The following is a 21281-nucleotide window of genomic DNA, read 5'->3' on the forward strand; positions in this document are numbered from 1 at the left end:
TATGCGTCCTTAGTCCACAGCGATGGCTTTCGCTAGACGCATATATGCGTCCTTAGTCTACACCGATGACCTTCGCCAGACGCATATATGCATCCATAGCACTCTAAGGGTTAAAGATATATCTTGATTGAATAAATTGAAAACCTAATACAATCCATAGAATTATATGTATAACAGTATTTGAATAACTTTTCATAATTAATATTTTTCGACGTATTTCTGCATCTTGCTAATTAAAATACTTTGCATTTGAAGAACCATGTATTTTATCGAGATACTGATCAATTATAAAAAGCATAATTAGATTGCTGCTTAAACGTTCTATAAAAGTGTTGTATTTTCTTCAACGAAAATATAAAAATCCATCGGAGCGTGGATTATTGCACCCACTGGGAAACGTGTAAAACAGGTGAAAGAATCTCGGAATTGCGAACGAGTAGTTTCGCAGTGGATCGCAAGCGATCGTAAAAAATAGGAACACGATTCGCGGATGTTCGAACGAAATGGTTACAGTGGTATTCGTGTCCTTTTGAGGAGCGATCTGACGCGCTGAAAAGCGCCAATCCATGATTCCAGCCTCCCACCCACGCAGCAGCCCTGACAGAGTCGACAAGATCGTTTTGTTTCAACGAGCAATTTATCTGTTCCCCGCCCTCGTAACGTGAACATCCTGAGCCCACAACAATACTCGGGACACTAACGACGCACTACGTCACGGTTCAAATTGTTGACGCTGCGACTATTCGATTACTTTTCGTGCAATGCCATACGCTCCCATTAATAAGTATTAGGATACCTACAGAAAGTGTGATTAATCTCAAGATACAATAAATCTTGACGCTTCAAATACTTCTAAAAAAACGTTTGGAAATTTGTCTCTGCATTTGAACCTCACCAACTCAATTTTTTCCTGTTTGTGTCAACAACAGCCAACAATCTATTGTATACCTTCCATATTCTTCAGCTGCTCCGATACGACAGTATTTAATCGACGTTCGAATCGCTACACTCACTCGCTATATGTATAGAATCTGTGTGATATGGCAATTCGTCGAGCATTCGTCCGATCATATACATAGAGCATTATAATCTGATACACCTGCCACGTGTACTAATACCAAGGCATTCATCTTCGATCTAGCTAATCACGTTCCACTCGACGAAAAGCGAAGTCAAGCGTTCCTTGATTTCGACACAGATATACATAACGCGTTCGATTCCGCAACGGTGTCAATGACGATCAATACCGTTGATTTATTTGACCGTGCGGTGGTAACCTGTGATTGGATAACCTTAGTGCGAAAATTAATCGCAGAGGACAGATCGTATAGGCGCGATCGACTTGTCCAATTTCAGAAATGGTATCCCTGCTTGATCGTCTATATCATAGAACACACCTAATCGTTCGGAGATGCGTGTAAAATATTCAGAAATTCCAAGGAATTTAGATAATCCTTTTTGATTCGATTGCTGATGTTTTTAATTCGAATGTATGAAATTATGTTAGCAATCATATCGTGCGAATAAAGAATCCTTGTGACATAATAATCGTTACTGATGTTACTTTCGATCCTTACAAATTCGTGTTACGAGTCTGTGACAAATATTGTTATATAGTAAAAAAAAAAAAAAAACATAAAATAGGAAAATAAAACGTGAATTACAGAGATCGTGCGAAACTGCTAAAAGCGATAAAAATAATTCTTTAGTTTGCCACACCTCAGCAAATTTATTGATCGAATTCAGATTTTAACAGCTTAAATTGCCACTATAAAAGGCAACTTTCCCTCACCATTACAAGTCATGAATATCGCAACAAAATTTTGCTCCTGCATTTCGCTGTAGCCTACTCTGCATATCCTGGTTCGAAAACTCATTCACCGATTCATCTGGTTGGATGTAGACCAACGATTCCCATTTTCCGCGTTCATAAATTCACCATCTGAACGTGAAACGACACTGGGCTCTGGGTGTATTTACGAGGATACACGATCTGTGCGGAATTAATTAACGGAAATGCGTGGGCGTTAACGAGGCGAGTGCTTTTGACATCGGCACTCGTTAATCGGTACCATTAAGAGTCGATAGAGATCGTCGATAGGCTCGATCTCTCGTTGGTCCGAGGTTGCTTTCGCCTCGTATGTTATCGTCTTATAATATCTAGGTACTGTGATCGACCCACCTTGGTCCGTAATCCGATGATATAGAATCTGAAAGCGCGGACCAACTATTAATTAAAGCATTTCCGATTCGTGGAGATCGCCTCGTTAGTTCACGTACGTGAAGAAAACCATGATTTAGGGACTTCTCTCTTTCTCTTTCTCTCTCTCAACTTTCCAAATTATCAGTATCTATATAGGCGTAATAATCCCTCTTAATGTGAATAAAAGCTATTATTTCACAGGAATTCGTAATGTGAATGGTTAGGGAAATGTCGAGATGTTGGAGATGGTATTCGGTAAAAATAATAAAAGAGTATTTTAGATTAAAAAATTAATCCTTCTGATATGAGTAAAATGAAATTTTTCACCGTTAACGTTATACAATAAAATATCCAAAGTTTTGCTTAACTACTACTCTTAAAACTGTACCTATGGAAATATGAGTTTACATAAAAATTCGCGATCTAACAATAATCAAGCAAGAAGGAAAAGTTAATGAATTACTAAAAGGTTTATAAAAAGAATACTAAAATGGCCTTGGAATATAAAACGCCTTAATATGAATGAACAAACAAACACTTTGCCAAACTCTGTGAAACGAAACACCCAAATAATAATCGCCCACTTCATATCCATTTTCCATCCGCTCAGAGACTATTACAGGGGGTTAGTTGGTAAAGTCTGGCTAACTTCCTGTTCCGTGTCGCTCTGCCGGTCCATTGTCTAGACTGGCGGCAAAAGAGAAGCTATTTCTTCATGAAGACACGGTGGCCTGGCATTCTTGCCCCGACACAAAAGAACGGGGCCAAAATATATCCGCAAAGCCAAGGTTAAAATCGATGCAGTAGTCGTTTAGCCGGAGCTACCTCGGTAGACGCTGGTAAAATAAGGAAAAGGGAAACGAAAGGAGGGAAATAAAGGAGGGACATGAGGCAGAAGCGGAGTCGTCGAGGGGTCGAGGGTGGAAAAAGCGCAGGAGAGAGAGATTCTGCGTTTGGCAGATCGTGGATATTGGAAGGAGGCCCGACGAGGTCATAGAAGACGATCTTAGGGTTGAGAGCTTTGAATTCGTCCTTATGCTACTCCGAGATTCCTTCTTCTCGACGACTTTTGCTCGAGCAATCACATTTTGCTAACTCTGGCACAGACCCGGGTGAAATTTATTTGAAATAATAATTTTTGAGTATAGCAGAACCTCCATTTATCCGAACTTATCGGGGGACAAACAGTTTATATAATTGGAGTTCGTACAATAGCAACTCACTAATTATCCCCACTACCTGGTATTTTTCGTTCGTATAATAGAAGCTCAGGTTCAGATAAATGAATTCAACCAACAAAAGTTCAGTTAATCGGGCATTAACTAAAATTTCGTTGAGATAGGTGGAGTTTGTATAAATGGTGTTCTACATTATACACAGTTTCATAGAAGTATTCGAATCTTTTATGAATTAGTATATTCCGTGACATTATGCGTGTTTGTTACACTTCTACATTTTGAAATTTCATTAATACTGTTGTGAGGCGAAACTCTATCGTGTTTGAAACAGATCTGAAAATATGTGTATGCATAGAAATTGCAAGTACAAGAGTATATTACGCACAGATATTTAAACAGTCGATTATTCATTAATTTATATAATGCGATCATATTCGTTTATAATAAATATTTTGTAATTTCCACATACTATTCCTATATCCTATATATTAAGCAATCTCAAACACGATAAGATACGAATAAATGTATGAAAATACTTTATTGCAATTAGATTCTTCTCTTGAATGTATAACAATATTATGTCACAATTAGATTTCCAAATTCGTTCACAATTCCCAAATCAGGCGACCCAGCGACACGAATCTGAGAGGTTACACGTGCCGACTCATCCCTCCGCGTGTAAGACATCAGTTCCAGAATTGACATGGCGTCACGTAGCTAACAACCCTCGGCGAACGTTTCTATTATCGAGCAGGGAGGCTAAAATGCTACTGTAACGAGGGCAAGCTTCTTGAATTACGCGGCATGCCGTGCCGGCGAGATTAACGTCTAGTAATAACAAGCGAACGAAAGTCAGACAAAGGGAGAAAGATAGGCGAAGCGAGATACACTCTTGTTCGTAAGTATTAGGATACTCGCAGAAAACGACGTTAACTTTAGAAATGATTGGGAACTTATTAAAACCTATTACAACTATTATCTGATTCGAAACTCATGTAAGAACAGATCAAAACTAGATATAAAATCCTGAGATTGATAAAGAAAATCTCATCTTTGCGTATAACGTCTCTCGGTCTAACTCTTGTTCTAACAAATCTCGATACTTGTGCTATTGAATATTTCATCGTAATTCCAAATTCTAATTCTCTGAGTTTTGCGTCTAATTCATAACACATAACGTTCGTGACACATACAATTTTTAATTCATATTTTTTCTTCACAATCTTATAAATAGTTTTTACAGATTGCGTGCTTACCTTCAACGTACGCAAAATTATGAACAGTTAATCACTTGCTTGATGAATTGAAACGAATTACCACGTCTTATATGAAACCAAAAAATATCTTAAAATTATGGCCGAGAGTGTACATCGACTTGAAGAACGTACACATATAAGAAACGATAAACGATGCTGCGGCTGGTAGGTGCAACACGGACCAAAGATTCCTCATTAGAGGCACGCGCGTGGTTATCGGTTGCTCAGCGTCTATCGAGTCTCTAGACTTGGAATTTAATTGCTATCCTGGGCTGAAGCAGCTTCTTGAAGCGCCACGCTGTCGAGGATTACGATGAAAGTTCCACAAGGCAATTACCTCGTATTTTACCTCGTCCAGTGCAACAGTGACATAACTCAAAATGTCCCATTATTCAATAAAATATTGCTCTTTGGTGTGGATTATGAATGTTAGATTGCACATATATTTGTACGATATAATTATCTTAAGATTTCTGATGTCAGGTGTACGTTACATAGATATTGTAATTTTCCTGCTTTTTATCTGTAAACACTTTTTCCTACATTTTCGTTGTATGTCTTATTAGAAAAATATATCTGCAATCGAAAGAAAGTTTTCCAAAACTTCTACTATCCTCAAAAACACTGTTCCAGTTATCCATCTTCCAGGAACTTATTTACCGAGCCACATATTTTTCCAAGAACCAAACTGAAAAGTCTGAGAAAAAAGAAACAAGAAGAAGACCAGACCTACACTTGTCAGACTGCTGCAGGAGCACTTCATCGATTTACAAATTTCTGTACCTTCAACTCGCTACTCTTCTTTTTTACGATCTCAGAATAGTCTCACGAGTTATTCCTATAAACTATGCTTTTCAACGAGGTTCTGGATATTCTCCATCAGTCTCCGTATCGCAGGAAATCGAACAAAAATTACCAGAAATCTGTAGAACGAAGCAGACATACGAGGAGCGTGTCCACGATACACAGTTTGTTTTTACGAGAGCTCATTTCCGACGAAAGTTCCCGAATCAATTCGTCGACGGCGAAATCCGACAGAAAAGCGGAAGGAGTACAAACTGGTCCCCCTGTCGTTTCTATGTGGGATCGTTACGGTGCATTCAGGAGCGTAGTAGCGGCTGGTGCACTGGGTTTTGCCTGATCGCTTCGAAACTTGAAATAGTTTCAGTGAATAAGTTGATCGCGACGCGTTACGTGGTTGGAAATCAGAGGAAAGTGTGAGAGGTGTTTAAACCTGGCCCGAATAACGTCATGTCGTTTCTACGTTGTTTAATTTTGGTCAAAAATTTGAAAATCCTGTAGAATTTATAATGTCAGATTTGGAAAAAGGCCTCAGAATTATAAAGAATATATAATACTTGATGATTATTTGTGATTGAGGAGAAATGGTAGTTTTTGGGCTTGTTTTGTTATTTTTTTTTTGTTTTTTATTTTTATCTGATATCAAGAATTATTGAAGGTTGTTGTATACGTAAATATAGAAGTAATGAATTGGAATTAATTTCGAGTTCGAATTACTGTATTTTGATACGATCGAAAGTTATACGGCAGATTTTTCATCTTGCGTAACAGAGATTCGCCCCAACGAAAATTATTAATCTCCGCTTCCCTCTTAATTCGCGCGCCAATGAACCGAATATACGAGGTGTCCTCAGACAAATAGAGACTGGCCTCAGGAATTACGAAAATAATTGGAATCTTGGAAAGTAGATCTATTCGATGAACATAAATGGCACAAAAAATTGTTGGTGATGTTACTTCTGATGAATTTTGAGCAAAATATTGAAATTCTGCACAAGTTGAAAATCAATTAAGGGTTAATCAATTTTAAATGGACATTTGTATACCTAAACACAGGTAGTAGCATTGTAACTACGCGTTTAACCTGACGAGTAATTTTGTGCAAATAAACAACTGAGCCTCTAAAATTGATATACTTTTGATTACACATAATTGAAATAATTACGATGCGAGGTAACCACGCAGCCTGTTTAAGTTCTGCCTTTTAATATTTCGTTTGCATGAAAGTCGACCGATACCGCGATAAGCATAATTAAAAGATTCCATCGGTAACAACCTCCTCAAACAAACTTCTTCAAACTCGAATCTATTTCCTACAAAATAGAACAAAAATCAAGACCTAATTCGTCTAATAAATTCCCTTACAAACGAAATTCATACAAATAATCACACAACGTTCGTTATTGCGTATATTCTATAAATGAATCTGTTCATGATCTACTTTCATATAAGATTGATTTTTCAAATAATATATTAATATGCCTTTAAAAACTCCTTGGGACCCCAGCTCGAATTCGATGCACCCTAACGAAACGTTGATTCGTTCTCAATTGGCAGCGATCGTTGCAGCTGCACTTGAAATATCCACGTCAAAGTGTCAATAGACAGAGAGTAGTAGTAGCAGCAGCAGCAGCAACGATGATTACAGCCCCGAACTCGACCACGCGATGCCTTATTATGTAAAAATGACGTCGTTGATTCGATGCACGCGCGCGACCGTTCCCATGGTGGCGATCGCGCGTGCGTGCGACTCAACCTTAAGCTTCCACCGGGGAACACCTGATAAACCGCGCGACATTTCGAAATGTCAACCTGATAAACACGACGACGATCTCTGCCACGATGTTCTTCTCACGGAGACACGAACACCATCGCGGAAACTCGTTTTCTTGCCTTTCTGTTTGTTCAGATGAACTGTAGAGAGTATAATGCAATATGTTAATGGACTTTGGGCGTGTATAATACAGAGAGGAATAAAGCGAAGGAACAGTTAAATATTTTAGAGCGGAAGAGAATAGAAATAGAGAAGTTCGTTGTTCGTAATGGTCTATACGAAAGATTAAATGGATTTTTGCACGCAAATTACCGATTAACCGAGTTGCTATAAAAGTTCATTTTCATTGCAAAATAAATTTAGTTACAAAGAAAGGAGAGTGCTAAGGTTTCTTTAAGGTTTCTCTGTCTTAATAAACACTCTGTTTAGAAATGTATGGCAAGTATCTGGTGACTTATGGCTAGGAGTGTACAACACAGACTGTACGTAATAGTTTTGTACGTCAGGTGAAATGAGAAAGTTCAGCGAGGGTATTTTATAGTTTCGCAGGCACAAAATGCATAGTCACATAATTTCAGACAGGAAACAAGAAGTGATTAATCAAACTGTACAAAAGACGCCAGAGACAGTCATTATTGCATTTAACGTTGAAAATATAGAGCGCTGCGATAAATTAATTCAAATAAAAGCGCACTCGTAGCCTGGCTAAACTCGACTTATCCATGAAATCACGTAAGCTATCACTATTTGCTATCTGAAGGGGTTGGCAACAACATGACGGCAATTATACTTTATTATAGAGATCAGAAATATAATAAAAAATAAGCTCAGAAATATATAGATTTCGTTTAATTGGTAAAGATATGTATATGAAATATTTAAAGGGTAAAATAAATTTCTATTCATATTCCATTTCCTCAATGATATACATAAAAATCTAAACTTGGATGAACGCACATTTGAGAATGCACTTGATATCCAAACGCTTCTTTCTTATTTTTGCAATATTTTGCAATATTTAAAGGGTGAAATAAATTTCTATTCATATTCCATTTCCTCGATGATATACATAAAAATCTAAACTTGGATAAACGCACATTTGAGAATGCACTTGATATCCAAACGCTTCTTTCTTATTTGCAGAAATTTCCATGTAAGACCTCAATCCCTTCAATTTATTCTCGATTATCCGAAACACGGTGTTAGGTATACTTTTTCTGCCAGGACGATTAAACGGAAGTCCTCTTTCTTGTTTTTAAACCGGTGAAAGTGTTGCTTCGGGGAAATCGATCGGCGCTCGAAATAGAGAGGATGAAAGAAAGAAAGAGAGGGAAACGTGGAGGGTGAGAAGGCTTTTATCACGCGAACAGCAGGCGGATCGCTGGATAAGCCGAGATTTCGTGGTGGTAATCGATACACGCGGTCTAGAGCCTCGGCGCATGAATTTACACGGGGATAAATTTAGCGTATAGCGATTTGCATGAGCCGCGGTGATAAGTGCCCTGAGCTGCCCCAAGGAAAATGCAATGAAGCCTCTCTTTTTCGCTCGCACCTGAGTTTCCGCGGTTTTCCTCTTTTCTTAATTGCGACGACGCGTTCTTTAAAAGTTTCCCGTTTCCATGGCCGTAATTCCGGCCACATTGAATATTTTACGCGATTTTCGCGCCGCGACAGATGACGGCTCCATGATTTATCAAGCGAATATACGCTCGAACCAGTTGGCGATTCTGCGGTCCAGGAATTTTCATATTCACGCGGAGGAATTAAACGTTGCCGCCATTACAGAAACGCTGTTCACACTTTTCGCTTTATTTGAGTTGGAAACAGGACGAATTCTGCGAGTGTTGTCCTTAGATATGCGGGAGAAATTTTATTAACACATTAATGGCTAATGATGCGTTTAGTAAGTTCCTTTTTGGTTAATAATTAATTTGATGAAAACTTAATACGCGAATTATTATTAGCAAATTATTAAAACCTTTAAGAATTACCTTTAAGAATTAAAAATTAGAATTTTATACTAAAAAGAACTCACATGTGTGAATGTATGTGTGTTCAATATTACAAATTAGATTTCTTAATTATTTAAATTGTATTGAATCAGATAATCCTGAATAAATATCGATAAATTATTACAACTTTTAAAATGCTTCTTATTTTCAAAATGATATTCTCTATTTCTCTCTCTAAAAATCTTGATTTATACATCATTATGATATTCAAATAACCATATTGAACTTGATTATATCATTGTCTTTCTCTTTCATCAGTCAATTATTCGATTAATTCCCTGCCATTGAGTATTTTTTACCATTTCACCGACCCATGAGATATCTTTCGTCTTTCCTTTTGTTCGTATCGCGTGTGTATGATACGAGTTCTTTTTCCTCTTGTTTTTGCTGTTCTATTGTGATGTTTTGCGCGTGCATGAGAAAATATGCCGCGCCTACGTGAGAATAAAGCGGGCATTTTTGACTGAAATTGATTGTGCCGCGGTGGCGCGCGCTCGGAAAAAGGAACAGGATGAAGAAAACATCCCTCCAGCTAGAGAGTGGCAAGGCGGTGTCACGCAACTGCATTATCACGCCGAACGTATTTGTCACGTTGACGTTTCCAAATCGTGACGCGTGGAAATTTTTCATGCGCCCAAGTGGGAAATGCCGCACCCCGGGAATTTCGCGAGATTTCGAAATTGGCTAGCCCACGTATCGCGTATTGTGGAAATGAACGTTTTACAATCTTTCGCTATCATCCTTCAATCATGGATTTCAAGATCTAATTTCTTCAAACGAAACTCCCTTTACCATTTTCTTTTACATACACGTGGTTTTTCTACTTTTTACAAGGAAAAAGCAATTCTCAAATTCGATGTTGCCCAAGAATTCCATGTAAAAACCATCTTTCCGTTTGACTTTAGCACTAAGCAACATTAATTAAGCGAGACTAATATTCGTTTCTTATAAAACGTATTCTCAGAATCTATCAGATTGCATACTTCTCTCTTTCCTTTGCCGCCTTCCTTTACGGGAATTCCATTAAATATCGCTCGTTCGAACAATAAACCACGAAGAAAGAACATCGTGTTAGTGGACAGAAAAACAAGATTCGCGACGACAACGATTCTTGGACAATGCCTAGAGGCTTTCGATCGAAATGACGCGCATCGTGTCACGTTCAATTTTTACCGCAGCTTCGTGGTACGCGTTCACCATAAAAATCGTTCCCTTGTACCATGAGAGATCGAACACGGCTAAAAGGAAGCTCGAAAGCTGCGTTAACCTTTAGTACGTTCTGAAGAAATCGGCGAGAAGAGATCGAGGGAAAATCCTGCACGTTCGTTCGACCGCACGGACTGGTTTCTGACTGAAGAAAAACTACGCAAGACCCGACAAGAAGAAGCCAAGGGAAGAATACCACCCACCTCGACCACCACCGTAGCAATATGTGTACTCGTTATAGTCCATGGACGGCCGCTTGAGTAATCCCTCGCTGGGCACTAGGTCCAACAACGCCGTGGGATCGCACATTGAGATGAACTTTCAAGTTTCTCCGTCATCGACGAGTCAACATTATCCGGTGCATACACTTAATGAGTTTTCTTTTTTTTCTTCTTAACTTCTCCTACACAGACTTTATAAAATTTTAAATATTTTAAATATTTGGCCACGAATTTTTAATATATATATATATATACATATATATGATTTCTTAGCAGAAAACTTTTACTCGCGAATTTTTCTTATCCGTGAATTTTTAGTATGCAATTTCTAACGTAGACAAATTTTTCACTTACAAATTTTTAATATAGAATTCTTCCCTCACGAATTTTCAACGTAGATAAATATTTTGAGCGCCGTCGGTAGTCGATCGTTGCTACACTACCGCAGCTCTTTTTCATCGTCGGCAATAGAACATACTCTGCTTGTAACACAATACGATCATTCACTGTGTCGCTTAATTTTTAATACAGATTAATTTCCTTGGAACACGATCCTTTTTCTTCATTAAGAAAAAAAAACTGCTCTTTTCAACACGTCGAATTCGATCTTCTGTTATTTGCTGATTTTTAATACAGAAGAATGTTTCGATTTTTCAAGCCTTGTCGATTGTGTCAAGCGATCAATTTTTGCATTAAAAACACAGGATATACAGAGAGAGAACGCGTAGGAGGTTTGAAAATCAAAGGAGAGAATTTTGAGGTTCGGTGACCTTCGCACAAATGATCCTTCCGGTATGGACTTCAAAGGGATCGCATTGGTGAGACGTCGATGGATAACGTCGACGTACGACAAAGTAAGTACACACGAAACTCTGCCACGAATCCTAAATTAAACTTGGTCGTCGCGTGTTCACGTGAAATACGACGAGCTCGTGGAAAGTTGCGAGCGGAATTGCCCTCGTGCACCTGTTATACCTTGCTTCCAGCGTGGGCTCAAAAAATTCCACCTTTCTCGTCTCTCGTTGCTTTTCCTTTTTTTATTCGGATCTTTTTCCTCTCCTAATTTTTCAAAAGTCAAATGGGTCGCCACACGTGCTTCGAATGCTCTCAAAATTCTTCGAATATTTTTCTAAGTTTCTTTTCGTCCGAACGAATATTTCGAGAACTTGCGCGAATCTTCCGAACTTTCACGTAAATTGTCACAGCCACTGTTTTAAGGAACTTCTTTTTCTTCCAACCGAATGTTTCACCATACAACACTATTGCAAGACACCAACAACAAGATAACACTCTTAATCACGTTTCTTCTTTCATTGGCAACGTATCAGCGGATCTCTATGATTCAGCGATTCGATGACCAATGGTTGTACCTTGCACGTTTCCAATAAGGGTTGAAAGTTCGCAGTGTAGAAACTTTAACTGATCGATAACCCTGACACGTCCCCTGACATCCAAATTCCTATTTTCCTTTCCTTCACTTCAAAAACCTTGCGAACTTCACTCTGTATTATGACAGAAATATCTTTCTCCTATCACAAATCTATATCACTGTCTGTTAAATTTTCAAAATTCACTAAATTCGTAACATTGACCAGCAACGTTGAACGACACTTATCTCTACTAAAGGATCAATTTAACTATTTTGTAAGTATTTACAATGAAACCTATTATGGTTAGTCGTATGTTGTTGCTTTGAGTATATCAATCCTTCGAGCGTAAGGGATGAAGATTCCCTCCGCAAGGTTTGCACACGACGCTTAAATAGAGGACGATGCGCACGCTTGCGCGGTCACTGACAGACTGAGGAGACAGGGCCAGCCGATGACTCCCGACACTGTGGCGGATGGAGCCGAGGAAAGGAGTGGGGAGAAGTAAACGAGCGGCAGGGAGATCTTGCGGGGTGGGGGTGGTTCGTGTAGACTGTACGGTGTACAGTAAAGGGTAGGGAAAGGTGGAGGGGGAAGCACAACAGCCGGTCCTCGACGATCACAGCAACCACTACTTCACTGATGCTGCAGTGGATTCCATCGGAAGACGCTTTCGCTCTTTCCCTTTCTTCCGACGACACCGTGCGTTTTCTTGCTACTTTATCTCACCTCGTTTCGCTTCCTTTTTATTGTTTTTATTCCTGTTTATTTTTCTTCCTTGAATTCCTTTCCTGTTTCTTCCTTTCTATGTTTCGATGTTGTTATACGCTTATATAAACGTGACACTGTGTAATTAATGCTTGTTAATTGCTGGCACAAAGTCGCGTGGTTTTCAATCGTCAATTTTTTTTCTTATAACTCATCAACCCCTTTCCGACGTCGTTTGAAAACAATTTCGTGTTATCTGCAGTCAACATGTTCAAATGTTTACACTGTGGATAGACTTAAATTGTTAAATTTGACCTTACATATCTACATATATTCGAAATAATAGTATTAGTAGATGTGGTTATTAGTGCGTAACGTGGATGACGTAATGATAAAAGTTAAGATTGTTGCAAAAGAAGAGACGTTTCATGGTATCTGAAAGTATCATGGTTTCTGTTTTGAAAATAAAGAGTCGGTGAACTACTTTGGAGGAAGATTTAAGCAGAAGGATCCGGAAGGGACCGAGACGATTGTTTTTATAAGAATAAATTTCTGTCGGTCAGAGTGAAGATGGGTCGTGTCTGGTCGATTTAAGAACGCCCCCGCAGCGGCTACGATAAATTGACTTGTCGCGAGTGTTTAATTCGCTTAGTACCGTGTGAAGCTTTGTGTTTCGTATGGAGTGATAAGAATAGGTGAGATAATTATGGAACTCGTGACGCTATGTCCTAGAAACTTATACCAGATTTGCAATTTGTGTGTTGGAATTATAAAATCAAATTGATTCCATAATAGAATAATTTAATAACAGAAAGAGAAATGTTAGTACTTGTACATTTTCTATCGACAGATTATCGATTTAACGACAGCTGCAATTATAACGTCGCGGCAACCATGAAAAAATATAGTAATTTTTAAGCGAACAGAATAAAGAATAAAGGTATAATTTTTTATAGCCTTTTCAATTAGAAAAATATTGTACGGTCTTTTATCTTTACTTTTCTATTCTCTCAAGCGATGTCAATCACCGTCACTTCCCATGATATTATTGTGTGTTGTCTCTTGCTTCTAACAATACATGGCTTTTGTTTGTTTATCGTTTATAATTTGAAAACAAATAAAGCTTCACGATTTACCATATTGTTCTTGTTGCGCTATTTTCCTTTTCGGTGTTCAACAATACGACAATCAAAGCATGAAAATCCTGTGCGTTTAGTGGGAAAATATATTGTCATTAAAATGGAAAATTTACAAATTTTCGCCGATTTCTCTTTTAAATGTTATCGAAAATAACAAATTTCCATCGTATAGTATATAATAAGGTATATAAATAATAATATATCATAAAATTATGTTTTGTACGTAGATTTCACAAACATCGAATAAATATTATTATATTTACGAAATCCATTATTCCATTTGTCAAACAAAAAATGACAATTTAAGATAATAATGTGTTTATAATTCGTGCTGTATTCTGTAACATGGAATGTACAATTTACAGCAACACAGCAATATAATTAATATTGATGACTCCCAATTTTACGTTAAAGTTCCTTCATGACCAAAATAGGAACATAAAGAATCAGAGATTCTGTCGTATGTTTACGGAAGAAAATTGAATGTTAAATCTGAATTCGAACCAGAATTCTGTTTTTCAACAAAAATCACGCATCTATTTTAACCAATATCGTTTACTTTACAAAAAAAAGCAGAGCTTGTAATCCATCTTGCGATAAGTCAAAAATGTTTCAAGATAAAAACATACCTTTTTTTTTAAATTCAATTCCAGTGACTCCCTATCACAGTTCAATGTCTAATCAGTCGAAAAGTCTCGTTTCCTCGAACCAGCGAGGACGAAAAATCGTAAACAGTGTTTTCGACGAACGACCACATGGATAAGGTTATCCGCGACAAACGGACCGACGATAATCTCGTTTCGAGAGTTATCGTAGTCATTTGCCTATTCTCGTGACACCGTGCCCTTCTTATTTGCCGGGACAAGCTTCTCTTATCAAGTAACTTGTCGTTCCGATAGCGTTTCTCTTCTTTTTATGTGTCTTTAGACATGCTGATTTCAAAGTAAAAAGATCACGAATTATAGTTACTTGAGGCAACAGCAACCATTCAGGGAATTCACACTCGACTTAATGCCCTCGTAATGTATCGCGAATTAATGGCCGAGAGGAAGAGAGAGAGAGAGAGAGATAGAGAGAGAGTTAACGAGTGAATGGTTAGCGTAACGAGACTTGAATGGGCCTCTGGGCAACGCGAATGCTCGTACGTAAACGGACCAAGTATTGACAACGCGGAACGATAGTTCCCCCTTTTTCTCTTCCTTCCTCTATCAATTTACGCATTAAATATCAAACAGTGTAAAATTTACGCAGATTAACAAGAAAAGAATATTATGAGTATATGTTTTATATAGAATTAAAATCGTACAATGAACATAAATACGGTACATAAATGTTTAATTACGCGTCTTTCTCAACAGGAATGGACGATACTTTTATCAAAACTCTAGTTCTTAATAATTACGGAAATAAATAAGGTATGCTAGATTTAATAATAATAACATATTTTTTAAAACGTTGCTCGTTCAACAGCTGCATAAAAAATATTCCTATGCGATGTCTAACGAAGCTTTCTTCTAATTAAGCTCAAAATTCATTTCTATAACACGAATATTTTTTCAACTAAATTCGCGTCTTTATATGATAAAAATTTTAACGTGTAAAAATGAAAAGGTGCAAATATTGTACTAAATTTGCGTTAACGTGGAATAAAATTTTCCAAGTATGCAACAAATGAAAATCTGACATAAAATATCCGTTTTCATATTAACTTATTCTAATCAGAATTGATTCAATATCTGAATAATTGTAGTTATTTTAAGTAGCAGCGGGTACGTGTTCTAAAACTACTCTGCTTGTTTCTTAAAGCACCTGACAGGAGGATATTCCCGTTTCTCGATCACCTGTCCGCTTACGACCGATGCTTTCCTTGTATTTATAATTGATTCGTGTCGATTTGGTCGATAGTCTCTAAAGATCGGCCAGCGAACGGACTAATATACATAGGAACGTATAAATAGATAAAGTCGATTCGCGTAATTATATTTATAAATGGGTCAGAACGATAAGAAACCGGATGTCGTAAGAAAAGGCGAATTGCTCGTATAATTTATGAGGTTCGACAGAAATGATCGGGCTCTACAGAAGCTGATTGTCTTGGGCGGAACTGTATTCCATTCCTTGATTCAGAAATTTCTTTCGTTTTTATTCAATCACCATCATTCATGAATGAACTGCTATTACATTCAGATGATTTCCTTTGAACGAATCGTAATATCAAATAGAACGATCGACAAAAATCTTAGAGAACTAATTAATTATTAGATTGGTGTATATTTCTAATTCGAATTGCGTGTATCTTTTCAACGAGTATTTCGTTCCATTATGCCAGATTTATTAGTATTATCAATTTCAGAATTCTAAAGATCTCTACAATGGGGCTGTTACAATTTATTTATTCACAAGTCTCTTTAAAATAGTTGTCTTCTTAAAAATCGATTATTAGCCTAAATTACTTTAACCAGGTCTGGAAATTGCCAGTTTCTATCTTTGACTATTTTCCCAGTGTCGTTCTGACGCAAGTGAAATATACAGAATATACAAGGACATGTTTGAGATGCGGATTAAAACAAATCAACTTCGCTTGTTTACCGAATTCGTGAAATCTTTCGCTGTCGATATTTAACGAACAAAAAAAAGCCGGGGATAAAATAAAAAAAAGGCAGAGACAGAATAAATTCGTATCCACCGCAGCGAGAGATTGCGGGAAAATTTTCAATTTTCCAGGGGAACAGTACCGCTGGCCGATTTTCGTTCGCACGACCCAATTCTCCTTTCCTGCTGTTTTCCTCGGTCATGGTTCTGTTATCGTGACAAGGCCGACCTTTTCGAGAAGAGAGTCATATTCATGAAACAGGATGATCGTTCTCTAGGATTAGAACACGCGAGAATTGGATATTCTTTCTTCTTTTTCATGCATTTGCCTCATAGCGAGAGACGAATCGACCTGATTGAAGGTTAAATTAATAACTCGGTCAGGAAAAATAAAACGCGATTCCAAAACAGAATTCTATGGCCTGATCTTGACGACGAGATCTCTTCCGTCTGAGTTAAATTTTCTGTAAAGAAATTTTGTTTTCTTAGAATACCATATTGTATTTCGATTATTTGTTGTCAATCTATCTGACATGCATTTTTTCAGGTTAAACAATATATTTGTCGATAGAATTAGTCAAGTATTTATAAAATTGCGTCGACGCACCATGTGCGCGAATAACAGCGAATGTGTTCATACGTCCAAACGTAATGCGTCAAGTATAATCGAGATTGTAAAATGCCGAAGGTTATAGACACAGAATCTCGGATAACATTGCACCCCCTAAATTATTAATCCTAAATCTTACGCAAAACATAGCTTATAGATGGCGGTATGGATGAAAAACCGCACGATGTAGCCTCGATTTCCTCGTGAACATCGTGAATTCAGCCCATCGTTGGGATCTTTCTTAATGCATCAGGTTCTGGCGGGACCGGTGGAGCGGCGCTTTAAGAGAGGCTTCAGAAGGGTCCGTTATTACGCGCGTTCTTCTCGCGCGGACTCACACATTACGCTCACGGAACGCGTGTTTATCCAAGCCGGCGGCTACATCGTGGCGCGACGTGTGAGGAAATTTTCGAAGGCTTCGGAAGGAAAAAAGGAAGAAATCCTCTGTGGCCCTTTGACCGGCGAAACAACGCAATTGAGAGTCGTGTCGGGCAACGAGGAAGAGTCGTTGCCTAGAGCTGCGTAATTTACGAACCAATCATTCTCGTATGCAGATGGTACGGGCCCGAGGGTTATACGAGTTCGAACCAACAACCCTTTTTCCAACGTTCGAGCCTGCTCTTCAGCGTCATCACACACGACTTAGCCGGACCTCCCGCACGGTTCAACCGTGCTTCACAGTTTTATTGGCTTAACTCACTATTTTACAGCCGATAGTGGATTAAAGAGATTAAGCGCCTAGCTGGAGGGTCGTCCGTGCTTCCTATAGAGACATAAACTCGCGTAGATACCGAGGATTACTACTATTTTCCCTGGACGTTTTTCTCCTTCGTTTTTTTTATGTTTCACGTTGTAACGAGTGATCTGCCGGTGGCTTGCATACCGGCTTCGAGGCGTGGTCGCGATAAAAAGTCGATTTACGCTGATGCACGTGGCCATTGCCGAGGCTTCTCGAGATTTTAGTTGCGTGTAATGGTGATGGCTGCTGCAGTCCGTAGAGGACGCGTATTTATGTTTTTCTGAAGATTTCTTTACGTTTGGGTTGTACTGCTGACGAACTTCGTATGTACCATTTTTGATGACTCATTATAGTCACTGGTATTACTCGCAAAATACTATAATTTAGTCGTGGATGAAGTACAATTCACGGAAGTCGGAATTGTTGACTAATAACAAGGGCATTTTATCGTGGATGCGCATGTTAGTTTATTTTTGGATGAAACCTCGCCTACAACTCTTTCATACAACATAATTCGTGAAAATCGAAATTGTTAGTAATATAATTTCCTTTTGGAAAAGCTTCTCATTTTTTTCACAAACTGATCGATATAGGTAGAAAAGGAGATTGATTATTAAAACAAATTGATTATCAAAAACGCTATGAAATTTATCTTGAAATAAAGTTTTCTTTAAATTTATCTTTATTCGATGTTTATGACGTTGGAAATGATGATTATAATAACTTAATCTAAAATTAATCTAAAATTTTCCCTTTGCTTTCGCTATTTCTATCAACCAAGGGAATAAAGTCATCCGATAGAAGCTTCGAATCAGAACAAGGAAACTAAGATTGCTCTAGCCACGTTGTTCGCAGAAGAAGAAGAAGAAGAAGAAGAAGCAGTAGTAGAAGAAGAAGAAGTTACCGGAAAGATAAATGGAATCGCAATGGCCGAATCTTTTATCGAGTTCAAGAAAACGTATATATACGTTTATATATGTATATATATATATATACACATACACATACACACATATACATGTAGTTTCTATCGGGGCTGTGTAACGTTCCATAGGGTTTTGCCCCGTTCCAACTTCATACATTTGTCGCGTGGTACACTGACGCACAACTGGAACGCGGCAAGAATCTTCGGGAGGAAACTTCCGGGGCACGTCCTCGTCATGCTTCATAACTGTTAGTCTGGTTAAACGCGGTGTTGCCCGCGTAAGAAGATGGCCAGCTAGGTTGAGTTTCCTTAGTCTTGTGTGAACAACTTACGACCCTAAGTGAAGCTTGTATATAGAGGAGAAAAAAATGTTACGCATAGTTGCACCGTGAGTAAACAGCTGTGCAAATTATGGGACAAGTCGGAAGATTAATCGTGCAAGTTTGGATGGTTTACGCGAAGGTTTCTTGGAATAAATTATGGTTAAGCTGTGTCGATTACCGAGGCAGCTGCTTTTAGATTTAATTTTAAGCTGAAAGAAGCGTTTATTTGGCGTTTATTCATTTTTACAATTAAATAACAATGGAATTATATAGGAACGGTATTGAAATTCGTAATATAGTTTCTGTCATCGTTTGATTTGAATTTCAATACATCATGAAGCTTTTACAGCGATGTAACGAAACACGTGCCCGCGAAGCTGGGACCACTTCTTTTGTCAAGAGCAATACGGGTAATCGATTATGTTATTGGTTTGTGCGAAGTGTGGCCGCTCGATCGAACATCTGGTTGCCGAAGATGCGTTTAAAGGATTATTCTGTCCGCTGGATCCTTCAGCCTCCGGGATGATACTTGCAAAGTCACGGTGAACCTGTTCGAATTACCCGTGCTACTATTTTTCTCTAGGATGGATGGCGATGACTAGCAGAAAATTACAAATCGAACACAGATTGAATCCCCTCTTACTGATGAAAAAACGTTTTAATCCTTTGTATTCTTCCCTCTTTTTTAGTCGTTAATTATCACGAACAATTATTTTTGTTGATAGAATATTAAAATATAGAATTAGACTGCTTGCATCGTCCCCCACTAAACTAACCCATTCGAATAGAAAAATCAAAATCATTGAAAATAAAGTTCACGAAAAAGAAATTTTTCTTGACTCTCCTCTAGCGATATGAAATAGAATGAAACAATCGAATCTCCGGTTTAAGCCCATTTTTGCTGTGAATGGAAAAACGTGCAGCGATAGTTTCGTTCGATAATACACGAAAATCTCGGTCGAACCCTTAATACGTTGTGAAACGCGAAGGAGCTCGAGCTGCTCGGATTCGCTCAATGGAACTTTCGTCTTCTATACCATTGTAGAAGAAAGAAGAGAAGCAGTGGAGGAAGGGAAACGAGGACGGAAAATTCTCTTGAAGGACAACATTGACCGAGTAGAATGAAAGGGGTGGATCCACTCTTTTCGAAACCTAAGCCGTACATGGTAACGTGTTCCTTCTTCTGTCGTATCCCTATATCTTCAACCACCATGATTTTCATTCTTTTAGATGGGCCAGCACGTGTACCTGAGTACAAGTACGATCTTATCGTCAAATTCGGTATTTGGTGGCTATAATATGAGCAGTAAAAATGAATTTCGATATCCATTACAGCACAACTAAACAGTATCTAGGATCAAATGTATAAAATCAGAAATACCTGAAAGATATAAACCAAAGGTATTCCTCTCATATTAACTACCTTCCTTTCCTCAATAATTTACAACTATATTATGATAAACAAGAATTTTGGAGCAAAGAATCGCTTCAAAATACCGCCATGCTACTTACTTACTATCCTGTTTCGTCACGATGCGTACAAAGAAATAGATGCATCGCGCCAGGTAGAGGCAAACACATATGGAACGTGTTACGGTGAAAGAGAGGGGGTTAGGTTTACGAGGGTGAACGCCTGCCATCTGGCCGATGTGCAATCTGACTTACTCCTTTTTTTATGTAATCCCAGCCGTTTCCCAATCTGGGATGAGAAACTCGTTCTTGCCTAGCCGTTCCTCCTCGTCACTCGTCTCTCTGGCCACCAGATTTCATTCAAGCCGCTGTATCGCCGCGAAAATCGAATTCGGAATTCCCTAGCTCGCATCCTTTTTTCACCCCTACTCTTTCGCGTAATCCTACGTGAGAATTCTTCCTCTTCTGGAATTGCTTTTTGTACTCGGATTTTTACACCGTCTTTCTTTTTTAAGGAAGAAGCTACTTTTGGAAGACCCACGATCCCTTTCCGCTTTTTCTCTGTTTTCCCTTATCTAGCAGAAAATCGTGGAAAGTTATACTTTCAATTTGTGGATTTAACGCAATTTAAATTATTAATCCAACGGTACAACCCTTTGATACAATAATCAAAGGTGAGTTAATAGAAAGAGGAAGAGAGATTCTGAGGAATAAAAGTAACAGAAATAAAGTAGACACATAGATAAAGTAGAGTACGTAAGAAAGACTATAAAATAAATACTTAATCGTATATAACAATTATTCCGTTTCAAATAAC

The 21281-nt window shown here is 38.1% G+C and overlaps 1 protein-coding gene across 9 annotated transcripts in view; it reads right to left on the reverse strand.

Annotated features, from left to right (window-relative positions):
- The window catches only part of LOC122573008 (teneurin-m), a 653565-nt gene that overhangs the window by 48398 nt on the left and 583886 nt on the right, over positions 1-21281 (reverse strand). Inside the window, exons 1-2 of one of the 9 annotated variants that reach the window (XM_043738837.1) lie at positions 11006-12430; positions 10634-10842 (exon numbers count right to left, since the gene is read on the reverse strand). The exons of 7 other annotated variants lie outside the window; for them this stretch is intronic. In XM_043738837.1, coding sequence (XP_043594772.1) covers positions 10634-10739 — 106 coding nt within the window. In that variant the 5' untranslated portion in view covers positions 10740-10842; positions 11006-12430. Of the gene's footprint in view, positions 1-10633; positions 12431-21281 lie in introns of those variants that run through there. One more of the 9 variants, XM_043738836.1, reaches the window with a different exon arrangement.

This window comes from Bombus pyrosoma, linkage group LG11 (genome assembly GCF_014825855.1).
Source record: "Bombus pyrosoma isolate SC7728 linkage group LG11, ASM1482585v1, whole genome shotgun sequence".
In the NCBI taxonomy this organism is placed as follows: domain Eukaryota; kingdom Metazoa; phylum Arthropoda; class Insecta; order Hymenoptera; family Apidae; genus Bombus; species Bombus pyrosoma.